The 12,795-nt window shown below is 44.9% G+C and overlaps 1 protein-coding gene across 2 annotated transcripts in view; it reads left to right on the forward strand.

Moving 5' to 3' along the window:
- Positions 1–1,215: 1,215 nt before the first annotated feature.
- CHAT (choline O-acetyltransferase) overlaps positions 1,216–12,795 on the forward strand; it is a 58,600-nt gene continuing 47,020 nt past the window's right edge. For both annotated transcript variants that reach the window (XM_074958733.1, XM_074958734.1), the window contains exons 1-3: positions 1,216–1,408; positions 6,979–7,120; positions 10,204–10,395. In XM_074958733.1, the coding sequence (XP_074814834.1) occupies positions 7,061–7,120; positions 10,204–10,395 (252 nt within the window). In that variant the 5' untranslated portion in view covers positions 1,216–1,408; positions 6,979–7,060. The remainder of the gene's footprint in view (positions 1,409–6,978; positions 7,121–10,203; positions 10,396–12,795) is intronic.

Raw genomic sequence — 12,795 nt, forward strand, 5'->3', positions numbered from 1 at the left:
GAGTGCTTACCTTTTTCAGGACAGACAATTTGTATAAAAAGAGAGAGAGAGAGAGAGAGAGAGAGAGAGAGAGAGAGACCGCTGCCTCGTCCAGCTGTGACTCAAGGGGAACAAATAATTTCTCTACAGAACTCCGATTCTTATTATTCAAAACCCTTTGGTTAACCATCTTCGCCAATAGACTAGTACTACTTTAAACACCGGGTGCAGAGGGTATTTAATAAGCTCTTTCGAAATGCACTGCCAATTGCTCCTTAAAATGAAACCCGCACCCCCGAAGCTAGCGGACTAGAGATTTAGAAATAAGATATGACTCCATTCTAACGAACGCGGGGAATAAAGATCTGACTTGGTCAAAGGAGAAGCTGCTATTGTTTAAAGGGAGGGGGGAGAGGAGAGAATTTGCATTACAACTGAATTAAAGGCAGCAAAAATGGGGAATTGAATTTTTCCTTGGAGTCAGAGCTGTTTATTTCCCTCCCACTCCCTTACCCCCAGTAACACCGTTAATCATCTAATGAACGCCAAGGAAAAGAACTTTAATTCAAGCTTGGAAGCATTGCTCAATACACAGGCGAGGCCCTGTCCTTCAACCTGCTCCTTTAAGGGCTGGAGAGTATTAAGGTTCCCAACGGGGCCGGGGAAGCAGATCGGGAATCGGGAGAGGTCAGACAGAGCACATGTATATTGCGTACCCATTGCGTGTCTGCCCTTTTCCCTTCGTCAGACTGCCGCACGTGGCGGGTTAACCTGCGAGTCAAGCAACGAAAGACCGAAAGAAAATGTGGCTTTATCGAAGTCAGCGCAGAAGGGGGACCCTGCCTTCCCTGCACCAGCTTTCCACTCGGAAAAAAAAGGCGCCTTCAGTTTGAAATACACGCCATGGGGCGATGCCCAGTGACTTCGGACAACCCGCTCCCGGGCACTCGTCGCTGAGAGAGGCTAGTGCCATGCTGCTTTTAAACGCACAGTCTGCTGCTGGGATAGGGACCGCGAACCACGCAAAACCCCTGCCGCTGGCCCCGGAGAGGAGGACGCTCTCCGCGTGTCCAGCCTGTAGGAAAGCTGAACTCTAGCGAGAAGATGGTTTGAGGTTGGGCTGGGTTGCCTTATGGGAGGCCGCTCAGGCTGCACGAATAGGAAGGGAGGGAGGGAGGAGTTAGACAGCCAGACCTGGGGGAGGCTGAACGAAGAGGTTCTCCCAACGCCAGTGTATGTGTCCAGAAGGAAAGGGAGACATGAAAGTACCTTGGACAGAGCAAAAGCAGGCTCCAAAGCCTCCACATTGCCCAGAGCGCTTCTGAGCCCTCAAGAAGCGCTTTGAAGCCTGAAATATCCACCCCCACGTTTCCCTCTGCTCCTGACATTTGCGTTTGAAACTTTGACTTCAATCAACTCGCTGGAACAGGTAAGGGGTGTTCAGCCGCTGGCCGGCACTGATGCACTCAAGAGCTGTTCGCACGCACGTCAGGGGTGCGTGTCAGGTGTTCTTTAGCTTGTGCCTTTTCCCACCTTTGCACCAGACAGATGTGCCTTTCTCACCCCTGTGTGTGCGCGCGTTATAACCACTTTGCAGCAGACATTGTTCTGTAGAATGACACCCCCGAACAAACCAAATCGCCAGTCTCTGCAGAATGTCCGGGGAATCAGCTAAAGACATTCAAACAGTTCCTTCATTTAGCCGGGAGGCGACTAAAACCAGAAGAGTGGGAGGAGGGGGAATATTTACATCAGTTTTTACAAGTTGTAGACGCCTCCAGTTTATAATCAATTTAACACCCGGAGCGCAGAGCAACGGTAAGGGGAAGATTTGACTTTTATTGCTGTTATTAATTTGCTCTGCTGCTAACCATTTATTATGTTGATGTAGTTGGCAAGTTCCATTAATCCCTGTCTAGGACCATTCCAACGCGTTAAATCATTTCCTCAAAGGGGCTGGCTGCAGACAGCATCTTTGCTGTCCCTTTAAATATTTGTATAGGCTGCCTCCTCCCATCAGGGCTCAAGAGCTTGGAAGATCGGGAAGATTGTCAAGGGGTCCGAACCAGGGCTGGGTCTATAACTCAGCGCTCCACCCTCTGGGGACACCTGTGTCTGTGGGGATGGGTTTGTAACAGACGAATCCGCCTCCAAGTGGTGGCAGCCGCAGAGGTGGCTGCACTAACCCCACCGGGGCGAAGAGGAAAGGCTGGCACCAGGGGCGGGTTCTGGACTCAAGTGGAAGATCCAGTCTCGATGGCAAACTCTTTCCCAAGGACTCGGGGCATGCGGGAGTTTGCCCGGCTCCTGAGCAATTCCAGGCTTTCCGCGCGCAGCGGACACTGCCATTCACCGCAGCTCGTACCTAAGTCCAGTTACTTTCAGCACAGCTAGAGCGTAATAACTTTTTATTCACAGCAGAAACTCAGCTAGGGTGTTCCCCCCCAGCAGCAGCGCAAAGCCTACGGTTTATCTCCTGCTTTCCGCGGTTACCCATTGCTATTGCGATAGCCTCCGTCGGGATCGCCTAGAAAGAAACTGAGGCAGGAGGGTGAGAACCGAGAGGGGATGGCCGCAGAAGCCAATGGGTGGAAAGGGGATTAGCCAGGGGCATGGCCAGAAAGGCTCCAGCTGCCCAGCCAGGCAGGGCGGGGAGGGGGACGGAGATGGGAAGGGGCAGAGGAAGAAGGAAATAGGATAATGCCGGCTGCGAGCAAAGCGAAAGCTAAAGGTAACCGCTGGCTTGGGAGAGCAGCGAGAGATCCGGGCTCCAGGGGCTCCGCTCCGCGCCGCGCAGAGAGAACGGGCTGATCAGCGGGAGCGGCCCGCCGGCCTGTAACCCGGAGCGGTCACCCGCTCCCCCTTCCAATGCCCCCTGCGGGAGCCCGCACCCCTCATCCGCACCGCCCCTGCCCGGGAGCCCAGCCCAGCACGCAGCCCGGGGCACCGAGCTCTCAGCCCTGCGCTGTCCTAGGGATTGAAGCGTTGGTGAGGAGACCTCCCAGTGCCTCCTCTGCGGGAGTAGGACAGGACCTGCCCCGCCGCGCCTACCCCCGGCCAATATTCCCGCTATCGCTCGCTCTCGGGCAGCGGCAAATTTGCTGCTTGCCCCGCTGCCCTCCCCAGCTGCACCCCAGTAGCGCTGGGCAGTATATCGTGATCCCACTCAACACTGCCCGAGGGGAAGGTTAGATGCTGGGTTCACACTAGTAGCTCTGATTCCGTCTGGGGTAGGTATTCCACCCACGGGCTATAGCCCTCGAAGTCTTCTTTCCCCTCCTCAGCTGACTTCGCGGATCCTTGAGTTGTTCATCTGGCATACCCTGGGCCTGGTTAGCATGCTAGAACACAGGCCCGGGGGTGCTGAGGGTCTCTCACAAAGTGCTGAAAGCTCTCAATCCCCACTGATGTCATTGGGAGTTGAAGGGGATCAGAACCTTGTAGGAGGCACTTGGCATATTGAGGGATCAGGCCCATTGCTCACTAAGACACACTGCAAAAGTCAACTTGATCTATCTCATAGCGAATCCAGGATTGTTCCCTGCCTTGTCTACTATTTCTTGCAATGTAGCTTTAAATGTCTCAAGGGATGAAATCTGAATGACTGCACTCTCCCATTTCTCCTAACATGCTGCCTAAATGTTCCCCTTCATACTTTCATCCCAGTACTTATATACCCTTCCACCACATCAAATAGTTAAAGAAGTCTGAATATGAAAAGGAAGAGCAAAATATTTAATTGTGATTTTGCACTAGACACCATATATCAAGCAATGGCCATGTGACTGGCTGAGACTTAAATTAGTCATTAAATAGCCCTGACTTTAGCGTTTTCAAACTTTTAACAAGCCATAGTAACGCACAGCTCAAAGTGCATACTCTTGATACCAAAGAGAATAAGCATGATCGGTTGTGAGCTGTTCATGTAAAACTACCATTACACTATAAATTGCAAGAAGTAATTTTAACTGATAGGATTTAGCTATCTATTGACTCCAATAATGAGTTGGAAACAAACCCAAATAAGTGGATTAGATGGGTCACTCTTTCTCTGTTATCTGCTAAAGAAGAGGTCAGTCTTCTCTGTTGTGGATTTTTGCTGCTGCTTTGAAATATGATGAACCCTACATGATTCCTGCAAAGGTCAGCATCCTGCTGAAAAACATGGAGTTAACTGAAGGAACAGTGGGAGTGTGCTTGAGCCACTCATAATTAAAGACATGAAAATTAATTTTTGGCCCCAAAACTTTGACAATGTTCCTTTCAATCAGAGCAAGTAACTATAAAGTCATCTTGCTTTTCTCTGGGATTTTTCATCATTGGGGCAACATTCGTCTTCTTTGTACAACATTTAAGTGAATTTAAGATTTGTGAGAGATGCTAGATTGACAGGTTTCAGAGTAGCAGCTGTGTTAGTCTGTATCCGCAAAAAGAAAAGGAGGACTTGTGGCACCTTAGATACTAACCAATTTATTTGAGCATAAGCTTTCGTGAGCTACAGCTCACTTCATCGGATGTATTTGAGACTAAAAGTGAGACTCTATCCACAGAAGAGACAAAACAAAAGTAACTACAGTGTCAGCTTTCCCATATTTCTCCAAGTCCTTGTACATAATACATATTGTTTCTTTATATTGTTCTCCATGTCCATTGAAGGAAGGACAAGAAGTAATGGGCTTAATCTGCAGCAAGAGAGTTTTAGTTTAAATATTAGGAAAAACTTTCTAACTCTAAGGATAGTTAAGCTCTGGAACAGGCTTCCAAGGAAGGTTGTGGAATCCCCATCACAGGAGGTTTTTAAGAACAGGTTGGACAAACAACTGTCATGGATGATCTACATTTACTTAGTCCTCCCCAGTGTAGGGGACTGGACTTGGTGACCTGAGGTCCCTTTGAGCCCTACATTTCTATGATTCTATTAACCCCAGGGGCTTTGCCTTTGCTAGATTTTTCCACAGACCAAGAACAAACACGTACTTTGAGATTGCATGACATTTATTTCAAATTAAAGGAAACAATAAGGAAAGAAAGTAAAGTCTGCCTGCGAGAGCACCACGTGTGTGCTTCCTCAGCACAGGCTGCGTCAGTGCCAAAGACAAACTGGCTGCTCTGTCTTTCAACGTAGGTTTTTACGAATTTAAAGGCAGTACACAGAGAACTAAGGGATCACAGGTTCACAGCTACATACGCCACAGACTTCAGTGAGCATTACGGAAAGTTTAAATTCTTTTGTTAAATTTTTTGTTAAATTCTTTTTGAGTTTATGTTGCTCGCTTAATGGTTCATAAATACTTGGCAAGATTTTTGTAGTACTATATAGGGAGCTGAGTGGTACTGTGGGTTAATGCAGCCTTTCACCTCATATCTACGATAAAGCACATCACAGATCAAAAAGAGTTTGGTATGTTTCATTCCAGTGCCCTGTGGACATCCACCAGTGTTTTAAAGCTATCTCACAATATGGTACAAGTGTCAGTTTGTCCAGCAAAGGCTCTGGACTGGAATCACAGAAGGGGATTCAAATGACACTTTTTTGGCAGAGCTGTGCAGACGCCAAAAGACTGGAATAGCAAAGATGACATAGAACCATAGGGATCTTAACAGCTCATCAGGTCCAGCCCCTTGTGCTAAGGCAGGACCAAGTAAACCTAGACCATCCCTGACAGGTGTTTGTCTAACCTGCTCTTAAAAACCTCCAGTGATGGGGATTCCACAACCTCCCTTGGAAGTCCATTCCAGAGCTTAACTACCCTTAGAGCCAGAAAGTTTTCCCTGCCATCTAACCTAAATTTCCCTTGCATACAGCTGTGTGAGGGAAATAACCCACAGTGCCTTCCACAGCATGCCCAGTTATTCACCCCTCACTTTCATACACAAAAATTCTCCTACCAATTCTTTTAAAACCCCATTGTAGCAATCATACCACTACCTTGCATTTGTACAGTCACAAGTATTTTATAAACATTGAAGCTCTCTATCTACTTGATCAACATCTGTTTATTTTACTTGTGGGGGTGGCATCAGTGCTTAGGCAGCTTTGCAAATGCTGGCTGGCAGATATTTAGGTATCCAAGAGACTTAGGTGTCTACAAGGTTTGGCAGCTGCTGAGCAGCAGCTTTGAAAATGTCAGTGACACCTGAATTGAGAGGCAGAGAGGTGTCTAAGTACCTTTAAGCATCTGGGCTTGTCTGCTCACAAAAGTTGGACTACCTTAACGATATCACTATAGCTAAAGCGGCCCAATCCCCTGATGTGGATGCAGCTATACCAATATATCTGCTTATATTAGCATAGTTTATCCCTGAATGGGAAGGAGAACAAGCTATATCCGTATAAGGCAGTGCCACAGGTAAAAGAAAGGATGGTCCAATGGTTAGGGCACTCACCTGGGGCTCAGGAGGTTCAATTTCCCGCTCTGCCACAGACTTCCTCTGTAACCTTAGGCAAGTCACTTGACACTTCCTTACCTCACAGGTTTGTTGTGAGGAAAAAAACACATTAAAAGAGTGTGAGGTGCTCTGATATTGTGGTAACAGGGGCCCTGGAAGTACCTTGGATAGAATATACTGGTATAACTGCATCCACAGTAGGGGTTGTACTGGTATAACTATGTCAGCAAAAAGTCACACCCCTGACCGACATAGTTATACTAGTACAAAAGCTGTCTGCAGACCAGGCCTTACTCTGAAATGGTGTGACATACTGTGAAGTAAATTAGACTGACAAATTAAAGTGAATCAAAACTGGCAAAAGAGAACCTGTTAAGTGCATGGGATCTTTCTATAGAAATGAATTTATAGAGAAATGCAACAAATTGAATGACAAAGTAATATTCAAAGGATTCAATTCAGTTTACTTTAGATATTGTAGTTCTGTTTCTCTTCAGTTTTGCATTCTTAAGCTTCAGTGTATGTTTGCACAGGGAACGCTATATATTGTGCATATTTTGGTAATAAATAACTGTCACTGACTTGGCTTTAAATCTTTTCTATTTCCAGAACTGAGGTGTGCTGCTCTGTAAGTGCCCCCAAGTGGCTTCAATTTCTGGCCTCCGTAAAAGATCTCAAAAGAAATGCAAGGATGCCTGTGCTAGAGAAGCCCACACAGAAGGAGAAAGATACATGCAGCAAAGATGAGACAGTAGGTGGCTGTTTTTGGACAAAAACAAAACAGAGTTGGATTAAAGAAAGATGATTTTTAGTTATTATCAATAGGAGTAGTGTTATCAATGAAACTCAGTGGTAAATACAAACACTATTCCTGACCTCATTTCTTTATTTTTGGAAAACAATGGTCACTTGCAACAGTCTAGTGTCAAGACCTTAAACTAGTCTTAGCACTTTTCGTATTCAAAGTACAAATAATTCATCCTCACCCAGCCCCTGTTGCATTTGCATTACTAGGTAGTTATGTATTATTATCCACATCTCAAACAGAGACTAACAACAAAAAAATAGAGCAGATTATTTACAACAAAGTCTGAAATGGCCAGTATTCATTTCATTCTACCACAAGGTAGTACAGGCTGCCTATCAGTTTCTCACATACAACTCATCTGTGAGACAGCTGGGTAAAAATATTAAAAAGTTAATACATTGATTTAGGGAGCTTAGGCCAGAAATTCAGATGAGTATGCCCAAAATTAGTTACCTAAATCCATCAAGTGTGAAACTTTTGGCCTTAGTAAAGACGTGGAACTAACAGCAATGTTACTTGGACAAAACATGGTGGAACCAGAATATCTGACATCACCAGGACATACAAATTTCCATGCCCATTACCACTGAACTGCTCAAATAAATTCCAAAGGAGGTTGTATGCCTGTATTGTGCACCAAATGGACAAAAATCACTTAATTACTTTTTCACTTATGATTTATATAGAGGCATTACAGGCTAAACTGGCCCTTCATCTTCATCAATTAATTCATCCCATCACATGTTTCATGGGTAACTAAACATTATCCCCATTTTACAGATGGGGAAATGGAGGCAAAGTGGTGCCTTTCCCTGCAGCATTGAGTGGCAGTGGTAGAGCTGGGATTTGAACTCAGAGTTCCCTGGTTCCCAGTTCTTGGCTCAGAGCACAGCTCTCTCTCACTCACATACTTTCTCTGATAAAGGAACAAACCTGTTAAAAATGAATTTCTAGTACATCAACTAGGGAAAAGCAACCTGAAGACTGCCTGTTTATGAAACAGACAAAAGCCCCAAAAAAAGAATGAATATCTATTAAAAGAACTGATCCACACAAACATCCCATTGTATGCGAAATACTAATGGGTGGGTATGGATGGCTTCACTAGGTGAAAATCAATTTCAGGACTCTGAGGCTGCTGTACACCTCTCTGGGGACTACACTTGTGATTTCCAATAGACTCAAAATTCCTCATATTTTTCCATTCTTCCATGGATCCCTGCTTTGTTTGCCCCATCCACCAGACTTCTCTGCTCTTTTTATTTTTAATGAAAGCTCATATTTGTTTGGCTTAATTCCAATTTATAAAACAAAGTGATAATGTCCCAAAGTAATGCATGGGAACACTAAGGAATGCTGTTTGAGAGCCACCATTGATTCATTATTTTATAGACAACTAACTATGCTCTTCATCAGAGATCTTAAACCCAAGTTATCTTGGGTCAACATCATCACTGATTCAACTCCACTGAAGTGACACAGTTACACTCACAATGTTCAAAACCCCAACTGCTACGAGACACTACAAATGTAAAATATACAAGGATACCATTGTAATTCATTGATACTGCACATGGCATGCAGATTTATTTGAAAGACATAGACAGTAGCTAGTAAAGGAATCTCCCCAGGAGAATTAAAGGTGTCCGAAAGGGAAGTTTTCTTAAGATGGCTGAAACCTTTTCTAGAGAAAGAGGTCATGTGGTCCTCCATATTTCCCCTTTTAGTCACTGTAGGGAGCCAGAGTGGTTTGCCTGCGAACCAGAGAGTAAAGAGCCACTCTCTCAGCCTGAGTGGGCAGGGCCAGACCAAGCTTACTCCAACCCCCGGAAGGGGAGGAGTGGAACAGGAAGTACAAAGGGCGGGGTCCTTAGCCCAGTCAGGGCACACCAAGGAGGGAGGGAGACACAGGCTGCTGGCTGTTCCCTCCAGACCCTGCTGCTGAGCCAGGGGAGGCCCTGGGCCAGGAGAAACCTAACCTGAAGGAAGGACTGGGGCTACCAGGACTGCCAGCTGCCTAGTACGTGGATGAGCCAGGCAGTAACCTGGTCCAGCATGAGCCTGATGCGGAGGGGGAGTGGGAGCTGGAGCTGCCAGCAGTGGAATACCCTGATGAGCTGGGGGGACCAGAGGGACCCGCTTGAGAGACCGGGTAGGAAGTAGCCCAGGGGCAGAACTGTACAGTGCGGCGGGTCTATTTGGTCAGCATGTTGCAGGTGGCTCCCCGCTGACTCAGTGGCGGGACCCTTTCCTCCCGCCACTGTCAGGGCCCTGGGCTGGAACGCAGTGGAGTTGGGTGGGCCTGTGTTCCCCTACCCCGGCCAACCCGCCTCGGGTAGCAGAATCCCGACAATGCTACAGACTCTTGCCCGCGCTCCCCCTGCCTGAGGGGCACGCTACAGACTTGCCGGCGCTCTCCCTGCCTGAGGGGTGTGCCACTGACTCTGGCCGGCACACCTCCCTCCACTAATTCCCTAGTGACAGAAAGGTGTGATCAAGGCCGGCCGGTGAGGCAGTAGCTCCCCACCGCCCCCCCAGCGGCTCGGTGGACCAACTGAAACCTGTCACAGTCACCCTCAAAAAAAGTTCTGTGCATCTGTCCCTGAAAATCAATCTGCATGTTGAGAGCAGCACCAGCTAATTCCAAAGGAATCTCTGCATATTTTCAGTTAAACTTGGTAAGATTCCAGCATCATCAGGAAGGCTTCCCTTAAGGAGAACTTTAACTCTTCCTGGGAGATTTCTTTAAGCATTGCCCTCATCTGGCTCATCTTTCTAATACAAAGAAGAAAAAACATTTTCATGCTATTTCTATAGCAGTTAATGCAAAAAAATGTGTGATAGAAATGACATTTGGGCAAAGCTAGGAGTATGGGCTTGGTCTCAGATAACATCTCAAAACCAAGATCCAATCCGAACCTATATATTCCTCTAAAATATTCACATCATCTGTTGTAACTCACCCAAAACTAAAGAAATACTACGAATGCATAACATTATTTACCGCTCCATCTTTTTATGATTAGACACTGCCCAAGCTTCCAGTGCCTCCACTGCAACAGACCTTGCACATGTACCTACAATGCGTGAAACACTTGATTCCAGATGAGCAATTTAGGAAGACCAAGGCCATAGTAGAACAATTTGGAGTTGCAGGAGGCCTAGGAGAATCCTTACAGCAAAAACTTCTAGATAGAAGGGAGAAGACTGGAAACTGGGTAAGTAAATGCACATTAGAAAAAGAATGGCTTGTGTGAGAGGCTGCTCATTTATAAGTTATTCGTGATTACCTACATGAGTTATATGAAAAACCTTTATATAAGGTTGCTATAAATCATGTCACCTTTTTGGATCAAGTCCAGGAGTCAGACTAGATTAAAACGTGCTGATGCTTTTACTCAGTTTCTACTCACATTCCCAGAAGGGTAGACTGGAATGTTTCTAAAATGACTAGCCACTGATATTGTTAAAAATGTAGATATTTACAATGCCATCATTAGACTTCAGGGTCAACAACTCAGTAGTATGGATGAGGGCAGTTCACATCGTTTTAAGCCATCATTTTAAGCTATTTGCACACTCAGGCAGAGAGCACTACATCATGTCCCTTTTGGAAGGCTTTCTGGGGAGCCTTGGGCGCTAGAAATTTTTTATTTTAAAAAAAAAGTTTGAATTCTGCACAAACTGATGGGGCTACAAGGAATGTGGGCATGGTGTACTATTGGGTGCCAATTCCATCTGATCTCTGATCAAATCGAATTATTCTGGGCGGTATACATGGGGAACATGGTTTTAAAGAAGACTACTATTTTTCTTTCTGTATAGTATGTCAAAAGATTTGCCTAAAATCCCTCTTTGCAGAAAAAAAAAAATGTATGCGCCATGCTGAAGACCTCAATCTTTAAACAATCTAGGTTTCTGCTCCCTAAAGCAAGAAAAGTTCAATACGTTATGGATAAATTGTGTTTGATATTTGCAGACAGTTACAAGCCATCCATTCTGAAGCTGTCTCTACCGGCCAATCTGAAAAATGGCAGTAGTGACAGCATATTGGATAATGAATGAGTGACAGAAATTGTAACTAAACTAGAAAAATGGTATGTATTCAGGTTTATCCATCTCATCTAGGAAGAGGTTGAAAACCTGGCCCCACTAAAGTCAATGGAAGTTTTGCCCTTGACTTCAGTGAGGCCAGAATTTCCCCCCAGCTTTAGTGATATGATCCACAAGAACCTTTGAACAATTAAAGTGTTCCTATATTCAGACCTAGATTGTAATGATGACATGACAGCTGGATTTTAAAAGCCAACGCATTCCAAGTAAATAATTCTCTCCCTGCTATACAGACTACACACAGATATCATCTGCAAGCTGCACTGAATGGTCAAATCTCCTTTTGTTATTCTGATCCTAAAACAATAATTCATCTTCTTGGTTGGAGAAAAAAATACATTTATTAAATAAAAATGTGTTTCTAATAGCTATTTAGGAGAGAGCTGATCATTCAAATAAGAAATGTGACCCGCCTGAAGGGTACAAGAATGATAGATGAGCCACATATAAGGCTTTTCTGAAATATCACAACATCCAGTCTGGCTAGTAAAAGTAATCATTCAATTGTTAAGACAAACTAGAGTTATTTTAATTTGGAATTTAACTTCCCAGGAATAAAGCTTTGGCCTCTTCTCCTGAAGACTCCAGGGACTGTGGGGGAAGGAGTTATTTTCAACATCTGTTCCAATAACGTTGAAAAAATCTCAAAGGAAATCTTTTTCAGCAGATGCATAAATTCATAATTAGTTTTGCATAATTTCTCTGTTTATATTTACTGTACTCAAAGTGTGTCTGCTAAATTCAGACAGACAACTTGATTTTCCAAACAACTCTCTGTCTTCCAAAACGTGGTGATCAGCAACAGCGTGAAACAGTGGCTGAGGATATGAGAATGTCTTTGTTGTACTTTCAGCTTCTGTACACAAATGCTTAGGAGGTCATTACTTGTGCTTGTATGGGCCAAGTACTGATAACTATCACACTCCGACATGCCAGCAGTTGATGTGCTTCTCTCCCCATCTCTCAGTGGCATAATCCACCTACAAATTTGTTAAATTAAAAAACAAGCAAACACCCCATGCTGGAACTGCTTTGAAATTTTGACCTTCATATGGTCACATGGACCTAAATTTTCAAATGACTGGTGTTTTAGATGACCCAATTTTGGAGTTCCCCACTTCAAATAGTCCTGATGATCAGATAATGCTAAGTACCATCCCCCTCTTAAAATCAGTCCCTTTGAGGTTTCTCACATTGGGCATCCAAAAACTCAGGCACCCAGAATCACTAGTCACTTTTGAAAATTTAGGTCCTGATGTTGTTTGTTTTTTAACTACAGTATATTGTCTGTCTAATTTGGGCCCTGATCTTGGAACTGATGGCATGTAAGTGGACTGCTGCATATGCATGAAGCCCCATTGACTATCATAGGGTTCTGTGCAGGCTAAGGATTCCACCCATCCACTATTATCTGCAGGATCAGGGCCTTAGATTATTAAGTTCGCTGGGGCTATGTATACCTCTACATACTGCACAGCAGTAAGTATGCTGAAGGTGCTTGAAAG

This window comes from Natator depressus, chromosome 7, assembly GCF_965152275.1.
Source record: "Natator depressus isolate rNatDep1 chromosome 7, rNatDep2.hap1, whole genome shotgun sequence".
In the NCBI taxonomy this organism is placed as follows: Eukaryota; Metazoa; Chordata; order Testudines; family Cheloniidae; genus Natator; species Natator depressus.